The 10561-nt window shown below is 34.4% G+C and overlaps 1 protein-coding gene across 37 annotated transcripts in view; it reads left to right on the top strand.

The window, feature by feature from the left end:
• The window catches only part of RIMS2 (regulating synaptic membrane exocytosis 2), a 566717-nt gene that overhangs the window by 280051 nt on the left and 276105 nt on the right, over positions 1 to 10561 (top strand). For 25 of the 37 annotated variants that reach the window (XM_024129944.3, XM_024129938.3, XM_024129927.3 and 22 more), the window contains one exon: positions 9833 to 9900. In XM_024129944.3, the coding sequence (XP_023985712.1) occupies positions 9833 to 9900 (68 nt within the window). Of the gene's footprint in view, positions 1 to 9832; positions 9901 to 10028; positions 10238 to 10561 lie in introns of all 37 variants that reach the window. The other 12 variants (XM_024129941.3, XM_024129925.3, XM_024129931.3 and 9 more) reach the window with 1 other exon arrangement.

Genomic DNA, 10561 nt, shown 5'->3' with positions numbered 1-10561 from the left:
TGAACATTGGGGTGCATGTGTCTTTTTGAATTATGGTTTTCTCTGGGTATATGCCCAGTAGTGGGATTGCTGGGTCCTATGGTAATTCTGTTTTTAGTTTTTTAAGGAATCTCCATACTGTTCTCCATAGTGGCTGAATCAATTTACATTCTCACCAACAGTGCAAGAGGGTTCCCTTTTCTCCACACCCTCTCCAGCATTTATTGTTTGTAGATTTTCTGATGATGCCCACTCTAACTGGTGTGAGATGATACACACACACAAGGTATGTGTCCCGAGAGAGACTGAGGAAGAAACCATGCTGTCCTTTTAAACCTAGCCTCAGAAGACAGAAATGTTACTTCTACCACATTCTGTTGGTCCTAGATCTTCCTGGGTTCAAGGGGAGGGAATATAGACATTGTCCTCTCAGTAGAGGGATGTCATTGTCACATTTTAAAAAGAACATGTGGAATGGGGTATGTAATGGTGTAGCCACCTTTGGAAAATACAATCCACTCAAGTGTTTATCCCAATTCCTGGCACAGAGTAAGTACTCAATAAGTGTCATTATTATTATTAAATAAAACCTGAAATGAGGCCTCAATTCTGGATAAGTACCTTAGGGTGGCAGTGATACCATAGGAGGTTATCATGTATAGTTATTCAATCAGTCTTTTATTCACTAATCACACTGTATTAGAAGGGAAAGGATCTTTGCAAAATGGTTCGCTTTGTAAAATGATTGGCTTCAGGTCATAATCCAGTTCACGGCCTGGATTTTGATTCTTGTCTTCTGATTCATAATTCTCTTTGAGTAGCTCCCAGGATTAAGTATAGTATTTCATCAAATCTACACATTTTCCCCACAGTTTTATCATCTCTGAAATTAGGGCAGAATTGCAGCAGTTTATTTTTTTCCCTTGGTAATACATAAAGCAATCAATGTTGTCTTACATCTCATGAAATTAGTTATGTGAATTGATAATAAAGATCAACAATTCCCAAACATTTTTTACAATATGAAACATAATTCATACTCAGGCCTTAATGCTTTCCTACTGAAGGGCAATTTCTAATTTCTTTTGGTAGTTTTACTCCTTTCCTTTCCCTCTCACTTAAGACATTAACTGAGATTTACATTAATATAGATGCAAAGTTGAAATTATTCTAATTTAAAATTTACTCTATTTTAAAATTTTGTTTGTAAAACTATGTTACTTTATCAGTAGTAGCATTACTTGTGACACACTTTACAACTGTGTTACAACATAGTGGTTGAGAACTACTGATCCAGATCATGAAACAATATCCAATTACAGATCTAGGAAAAGGTTACTTGTTAATAATCTACTACCTGCCATTTCCCAAATATATTATATATATTCATATTGGCAGCAGTAGCTTGATATATTCTCTTTTCTCTGCCAGGATTGTCCATTTGTTTTCCTCTAAGAAAGTAAAATCCTCCAATAAGTAAAATCTTACTGCATCTCTCAAGGTACAGTTTAAATATCACCTCTATAGTGAAGCATTTCTTAAGTTTTAAAAAATCTCTCCCCTTTCTGAATAATCAACATTTTTCATGAAATGCCATAGTTTTTTCATACTAAGAAGCAAATTTTCTTCACATTATAACATTTTGAAAATATAAATTCTTTTTGCCATCAAATGCTTGGCATCATTTAATGGTAGCATTTTTTCCTTTCTAGTGATATATAAAATAATTGTGCATATTTTAATTGATAGCAACTTAGCTGTAATGAAATAGGATAGCATGGATATATATTAAGATATGTTACACTAAGGTGTGCTGTCGTATATTTTACCTGTCTGTCTACCTTTCTTGAATGTAAGTTTCTTGAGGTCTTATTTGCACCCACAGATCCTAAAACAGTTTCACTCTGTGTAATCATTAAAATGAATTCTGATGTGTGTAATCTATACAATCATTTAATCAGTCACTTGTTATTAAAGAAGAATACATTGGTAATACCAAAGGAGCAAGATGTTTAAAAAATAAGCTAATTATGGAGAATAATTTACCTTCCTATTTCAAATATTGCATTTTAGCTAGCCTTGGTTTTGTTTTGGAACTTGAGAGTTGGTTGAAGCGTATCTGGCCCTTTAGATCTACTGACTTTTATGGTTTGGTCCCTATCTTTAAAATCTGCTGCTTCCAGAGCTGGCAATGCATTAGGAGCACATTACCACAAACTTAGTGGCTTAAAACAACACAAGTTTACCACCTTACAATTTCTGTTATTCAGGAGTCTCGGCATGGCTTCACTGAGTATTCTGCTTAGGATCTCAAGCTACAATCAGGTTGTTGCCTGGGCTGTGTTTCTGGAGGCGTGATGGGGGAAGAATCTAATTTCAGGTTCAATCACATTGTTGGCCGAATTCATATCTTTGTGATTGGATGCAACTTGAAGTTCCTAGATGGTGCCCATCGTTCCTAAAGACTGCCTGCTGTTCCTTGCCATGTGGGCTGCTTACTTCATCAAGCAGGAAAAGGAGGCTTAGAGCAAGTTGACTAGCTAGGGTGGATATTTTAACAGTATCATGAGAGTGACATTCCATCACTATGCCATTCCACCACCTTGATTAGGAGCAAGTCACAGATCCTTTACACAGGCATGAACACTATGAGGTGGGATTATGGGCACCATTTTAGACTCAGTTCTCCACACTCACCCCAATAGTTGTCTCTGAAGCAACTCCATGGAACATAGTTTGAAAACCATTGCCTTTGATAATATTCCCAATGTATAACTGTTTTTTCTTTTTTTTAACTTGGGCTATTAGTCTCCCTTAATACTCAATATTTTCCTTGAAGGACTTAAGCCTTATGATCAGTTTTAATGGCTTTCTTAGGAAAAATGACCCTCCAGGAAGGTTTCAGCATTATGTATCAAAATATAGTTCCTGGAACACTTGTCCTATGGGAAAGGTTAGTGTTCCAAATAAGTTTGTGGAAACTGTAGGTTACATAATTCTTGTAAAGAAGCATATTGTCATTACTATAGGAAAAATTCTGCACTCAAGAAATCTAATTACATTTAATCCAGAGTTTTCTAAGCTTATTTGACTAGAGGACCTTTATATCACTCAAGCCTATTAACATTTTGCAGAAGCAGTGTTTCCTGTTGGAAAATGCCAACACAAATAGCCTGACAAGCTGAGGAAGAAAGTAAAATACCAAGAAGAAAAATGAGAGGAAAAATAAAAGGGCCATAGATAAATTTTCCCTATCTATTTAGAATGAAAGTTATGATTATTTTACTTTAATAATGATGAAGATGGTCATGATACCATCAACATTGATATGACTCTATAATTTGCCAAACACTTTCATGACCATTACCTTACTTAAGCCTCTCAACAATCTGTGAGATATCATGATTAATCTCTTTTTATACAAATGAGTAAATGAGGCCTAATGTATTATGTGATTTTCCCAAGTCATAAAATTAGTAAGAAGTGGAGCCAATACTTTAACATAGGTTTTGTGGCTTCAGCTATAAAACTCTCTGTTGCAACATGCTGTGACTTTATAAACATGATTAAGTTAAAGATGTTGAAGAATACCTTTGTATAGTATGTGATTTAATTGAAAACATTTATTAACCTAAACAAATGAAAAACTGTGACATAAAACAGTTTATAAACTCTTGCATTCATTTAATGACTGTAGGGAATATGTTATAAATAGAATTTCTGGACTTTTTTTCCTCTGTGCATCAAACACAACATGACACAGACACACGTACTATTGGGTTAGTTTATATTTTGCAGTAGAGATAAGTGAAGGAGAAAATCTTAGCCTAAGATGTGAATCTTTTGATTATTTTTAACCAAGTTTTATATTTAAATGTGTTTAATTCAAACTAATAGAATCACTGAATATCAGAGTTCGGTAGGATTTGGTGCTCTTTTAATGTAACTTTATTACACTGATTGTTCTCTACATCATGCTAACAAGTGGTACTCCAGCTTTTCTTTGAACACTTCCAGTGATGGGATTATCAATACCTATGAAGGCAGCAACACATTATTTTTAACTTTTAATTTCAAAATAATTATAAAGTTGCAGGAAATTGCAAAGATAGTACATAGAGATCCCATGTGCCCTTTACCTAGTTTCCCCCAATGGTTACATCTTGTTTAACTATAGAACAATATCAAAACCAGGAAATTGACATTGGAGCGATGTGTTTGTATAGGTTTGTGACATCACATATATGGATTCATATAAGTACCACTGTTACAAAGATACAGAGCTACTATACCATCACAGAGATCTTCCTTATGCTGCCATTTTATATTTAGTAACACCTTCCTCCCTCCCCACCCTATCCCTAACCTCTGCTAACCACTATTTATTCTCAATTTCTATAATTTTATTATTTATATAAATGAAATCATGTGGTTGTGATATTTTGTTATTTTCTTTTTCATTCAGCATATTACCCTTGAGGTGCATCTATGTTGTATGTATCAATAGTTTTTTCCTTTTTATTAGTGAGTATTATTCCATGGTATGGATATAACACAGTTTGTTTAGCCATTTGCCTATTAAAGGACATTTTGTTTGTTTCCACTGTTTGGCTGTTACAAATAAAGATATTCTTTTTCGTGAAATTTCTCGTCACATAAACCATTTTGCGTTTTGCCTTAAGTATGATCTTAACTAGGTTTTTGGTTGATGTCCTTTATTTATTTGAGCAAGTTCTCCTCATTCCTTGCTTTCTATGAGGTTTTTTTTTTTTATCATGAATTTTTTCTGCATCAATGAATAGGATCATGATATTTTTTCTTTTGTAACTTGTGAATGTGATAGCTTACATTGATTTTTAATATTCAACCAGTCTTGCATTCTAGCAATAAACCCCATTTGGTCAGAGTGTATAATTCTTTTTTTATATTGCTGAATTATATTTGCTAATATTCTGTTAAGGATTTATGTGTCTGTATTTATGAGGGAATTGGTCTGCATTTTTCTTGTTTGCCATTTTCTTTTTTGTTTTCTGTGTGTTCCATTTTTTATTTTTGCTTTCTTTTTCTTGCCTTTCTATAGGTTATTTGAACTTTTTAAAAAAAATTGCATTTTGATTCATCTGTAGTGTTTTTGAGTGTATTTCTTTGCAAAGATTTTTTTCTAGTGGTTGCTCTAGGTACTATATTACATATGTATAACTTATCACATCCTGCTGGTGTTGATATTTTACTAGTTAGACAGAAGTAGAAACCTTACATACTTTAAGTTCTTTTATCTTTCCCTGTTTATAAGGTAATTATCTTAAATATTTCTTCTATATATGTTGAAAGGCATATCAGACAATGTATACTTTTTGCTTCAAACATCAGCATAATTTAGAAAACTGAAGAGGAGGAGGAAAGCCTATTGTATTTACCCATATTTTTACTTACCATGTTCTTTATTCCTTCTTGATATTTTCAGGTTCCTTCTTTTTTGTTTCAATTCAGGGTTGACATTTCTTTTACTTCAGCAATTGAAAAATATTGTGCCATTTCTTTCTGGCCTCCAAGGTTTCTGATGAGAAATTTTATCACTGTCATTGGAATTGTCTTTCCCCTTTAGATCAGTTGTTGTTTCTTTCTTGCCTGTTTCAAAACAGTTTGTCTTTAGTTTTTAGGTTGATTATGATGTGTCTTGGCACAGATTTCTTTGTGTATTTCTTGTTTGGGCGCTTAGGTAGTTTCTTGAATCAGTAGGCTTACATGTTTTGCAAATCTGGGAAATTTTCAGTCATTATTTCTTCAAATACTTTTTCTGACCCCATCTTTCTCCTCTCCTGGAACTACAATGACATGAATCATGTCAATTTATAATAATAAATTATAATATATAATTTATTATTTTAATTATATATTATAATCCCCGAAGTCCCTGAGGCTCTGTTTATTTTATTATTTAGTCTATTTTCTCTCTGTTTTTCAGATTGGGTAATTTCTGTTCTATTTTCAAGTACATTGTTGTTCCTCTGTCCTTTCCATTCTGCTCTTGAACCCATCCATTTGCTTTTTCAATTTCAGTCATTTTTCAAAAAGTTCTAAAATTTCCATTTTGTTCTTTTTGTCTTCTATTTCTTGTTCTAGAACTGGAAAGTTCAGCAGTACATTTTTGACTGCTACTAAAGGAAAAACATCTTATCTTAGTTCTGCCCTTTGAAGCTATATAAAATAAGAATACTAAGTATTATTATCTAAATATTAGCAGTCCTGATAGTTCAGAACTACTTTCTATATATTTTCTGTATGTATTCTATATGTTCTGATTACCTTATTTAATTCTTACAGTAACACTAATATTTACTCATGTAAGAAATGTTTATTCGGGCTTCCCTGGTGGCGCAGTGGTTGAGAGTCTGCCTGCCGATGCAGGGGACGCGGGTTCGTGCCCCTGTCCGGGAGGATTCCACATGCCGCGGAGCGGCTGGGCCCATGAGCCATGGCCGCTGAGCCTGCGCGTCCGGAGCCTGTGCTCAGCAACGGGAGAGGCCACAACAGTGAGAGGCCCGCGTACCACAAAAAAAAAAAAAAAAAAAAAAAGTTTACTGAGGGCCTAGCATATGTAACTTTTTTTGTTTGTTTGATATTTTCGCTTTAGCTTCAAATGGTCAAACAGCTGATTTCTTATTTATGTACAGAGGGAAAAACTATTTCCGCAATTTTGGTAGTTTATAGGCATACGGGAGAAGAGAGATTGCAAGCTGAAGTCTCACATCTTCACATAAACTAGCCAAAAACTTTTATTTATAGTCTCCCTATTATATTTAATCCAATTCAGAGATTTATCAATACTTTGTTGTGGAACAGTGGTGTATTTCGAAAGAGTTACAGGTTTTCTGAGATACAGATATGCTTAGGGTTTTGGGTAGCCATAAAATCTTAATTGTCATTTGTGCAGTGAAAAGGATTGGGAAGCACTTCTCTAGTTAACAGGTTGAAGAATGTTTTTTTTTCCCCCTACAAATTGAACTTTGCATATGTTAATAGCACAGCTTCATCATCCTTCACAAATAAACTTCTGTGAATATACTAAAAACTATTGAATTGTACACTTTAAATGGGTGAATTTTATGGTATGTGAATTATATCTCAATAAAGTTATTATAGTTAAAAAAAAAAGAATTGTCTCCTGTTCTTCTCAAACAGTGAGATCATAATCACCTGGTGGGCTTTGTTAAACCAAATTTCTAGGCCTCACCTACCGAATTTCTGATTAAGTCTAGGTGGTACCCAAGAATCTGCATTTCGAACAAGTTCCCAGGTGTTTTTGATTATGCTATTTTAGGGATTTTGTGAACCATTCATCTACACAAAATTTTCCTACTTCCTCATCTTCCTTTGACTCTTCAGTTACTTCAGTCTGATTTTAATTTCATCATTCTACCCAGAGTGCTTTTTCTAACATCCTTTCTGATATTAATGTTGCCAAATCAAATGCATAATTTTCAGTTCCTTATCTTAGGTGATGTGTAGAAATCATTCTGTAATTGATTTCCCCTCCTGTTTAAGGAACTCTCTTTCTCTTTGGTCTGGAGACCTCCATCTTTCTCCCTCCTTTCTTCTTTTCTATCTCTGCATGCTCTCAGTCTCTCTCTCTCATCTCAAATCAAACTCTGTTAGAATTCAATCTGGGTCCTCTTCATATCTTACTTTACTCTGTTCCTCAGTGATCTAATTACTCATGGCTGTATGCTAATAATGGCCAATTTTTGTCTTCAGCTCAGACCTTCCTTCTAAGCTCTATTATAATTTAACCAATTGATTTCCTGAATAAATTACAGGTATTTGGAATAATATATCCAAAATCAATCACTGTGTTTAATACATTCTAAAATGCATTTTTTATCATTTTAATATCTATGAATCTTACAGATTCCATGAAATAAAGTAACTCTTTTCTCTCCCTTACCTAATAAAAAGTGCTTCTTCCTCTCATAAATGGTCTTTAATTCTGTTCAGTTGTTAATGCCAGAAACCTGGGAGTTATCCTTGATGTTTGTCCTTCTTAACACTCTTATTTCTACTTCCAAAACGTCTCTCAGTTCCCTTTCTTACCATGTCTGTTACCATCACCTATGTTCAAGCCATAATCACCTGTTGCATGAGTTATTGCAACTGTCTTTTTTTTCTTTTAAATAGATTTATTTATTTATTTTTGGCTGCATTGGGTCTTTGTTGCTGCACGCGGGCTTTCTCTAGTTGCGGCAAGCGGGGGCTACTCTTCATTGTGGTGCACGGGCTTCTCATTGCGGTGGCTTCTCTTGTCGCGGAGCACGGGCTCTAGGTGTGCAGGCTCAGTAGTTGTGGCTCATGGGCTTAGTTGCCTCGCGACATGTGGAATCTTCCCGGACCAGGAATCGAACCCATGTCCCCTGCATTCGCAGGTGGATTCTTAACCACTGCACCACCAGGGAAGTCCCGCAACTGTCTTTTAACTCATGGTGTCTTCCAACCCAACCTCTCTTTAGTATTTAGATTCATCTTTTAAAAATGTAAATCAGTTCATGTATCTTGCTTAAAATCCTTCAGTGAATGAAATTCATAATGTTTAAGATGGTATAAGAAGCCCTCTCTAAACTGGTCTATGTTGCCTCCCCAGTCTCATTTGGACACATTGGTGTTCCATCAGTCTTTTTACAGTACCATCCTGTTACTTCTCCCTGGAATGCTCTTTCCTATGCTTTTCATCTGCCTTTATCTTTACCTGTCCTTTAAGTCACATATTTCAGTTCTCATCTTAAACATCACTTTTTTTAGAGGTGTTTACTGACCCCCAAATCTAAATTAGATGTTATTGTACTCTTTCAGTGTTTTGTACTCTCCCATATTACACTGATGATTTGTATATTGCATTTATCTCCATTTTGCTGCATGTCTCATTGTTTTACCCCTTATGCTAGACTTAGCACAATGCATAATGCTAGACTTAGCACAATGCATAGCAAATGGAAGGTGTTTACTAAATATTTTTTAATAAATGGAAGTATGAATAGAGCTTAAAAAGACGTGCACATATAGATGAAAAAATTCTTTTTCAAAGGTAAGGCAAATAAGGAGCACGTAAGTTTGGGAAATGGATATTCATTCTTAGTTGCCAATTACGTAAATTGTCTGAAAAAATTATTTTTAAAGAAAATTTATTTTTTAGGAGAATGCAATTTCTGAAAAAAACTTAAAAAATTGTTTCAAAGTAATATTAAGTAATTCAAGGTATTTAAGGAAAGTTTATTTCTACTAATAGAAATTGAGGGAACCTGTTTTGTCATTTTCATATAATCTTTTGTGTAACCAATTCTTTTTTTTAATCACTCAAAATTTTTAGGTGGTTTCAGCATTATAAGGAATATCATACTACCTTCCAGAAACAACATTTAAGTACTTCACTTTTCATTGTAGTGGTTATTAGCAAACCACTGTTTAGTTTTTAAAATGTTCCTTAATTTTTGCAGAAAAAACTCATGTCTGTAGGCCAGCATGAAAAAAATAGCACGAGTAACAGACCTAGCAGAAAGTCTTTTTCTTTTTCAGAATATATAATTTTTTTCAATTCTATTCCCGTTTATTATTAGCCTTTTCTCTTCTTGCAGCACTTTTGTCCTGTAGGGTCTGTCTAGGGTACATAAACTATATATTCTGTATTCGATAAATTTTAGTCATTTGAAATCTTAGCTTTCTCTTGGTATATATAGTGAGTGCTACAGACAAAGTTCTTAAAACCGGAGAGGATCACACAGTTTAAAATGTTTATTATGTCTTTGTCTGTCCTTTCTTTCGCCGTCTCCTTTACTTCCCTCTTTTGTCTGTCTGACTCTCACAGGAGACATGGATTACAACTGGTTGGACCATACGTCTTGGCATAGCAGTGAGGCATCCCCAATGTCTTTGGTGAGACATGTGGAGCCTTACTATTTAATTTCCGTTATCATTTCACTTTTCCTTTTTGATTTACACCTTTGCATGTTTTCTTTTTTGTATTATTTTTATTTTTTTATTTTTTTATCCCACACCTGTAGGGGACAGTCAAAAGGGAAAAAGAAAAACTAGTGAGCAGGCAGTTTTGTCGGACTCTAACACCAGGTCTGAGAGACAAAAGAAAATGATGTACTTTGGTGGCCACTCTTTGGAAGAGGATTTGGAATGGTCTGAGCCTCAGATTAAGGACTCTGGGGTAGATACCTGTAGTAGCACAACCCTTAACGAGGAGCATAGCCATAGTGATAAGGTACTGAGATTGTGGAGCCTGCCTTTTAACCTGCTCATTTGGTCTTCGTTTGCTCTCTGTCACTCATTCAAACGGAACATAATAAAAGGACAGGGCATTTCAAGGGTCAATGTAGCATTTCTTAAGGTGCAGAAAAGAAAAACAAAACCAAAACATACTAACCAACCAAAATACTTCTTGCTTGCTTTGCTGTTTTTGTTTTTTGACGGCATACCAAAAAATAAGTAATTGAAAATAAAAATTAGGAACAAAGGAATGTTTTGCTTATGGTCGCATGAAAGAACTTTGTAATGTTATTACATACCACAAATATAAAGAATTTTT

The sequence above is a fragment of the Physeter macrocephalus genome, chromosome 15, assembly GCF_002837175.3.
Source record: "Physeter macrocephalus isolate SW-GA chromosome 15, ASM283717v5, whole genome shotgun sequence".
NCBI lineage: Eukaryota > Metazoa > Chordata > Mammalia > Artiodactyla > Physeteridae > Physeter > Physeter macrocephalus.
This window is presented reverse-complemented; position numbering and strand designations above follow the sequence as displayed.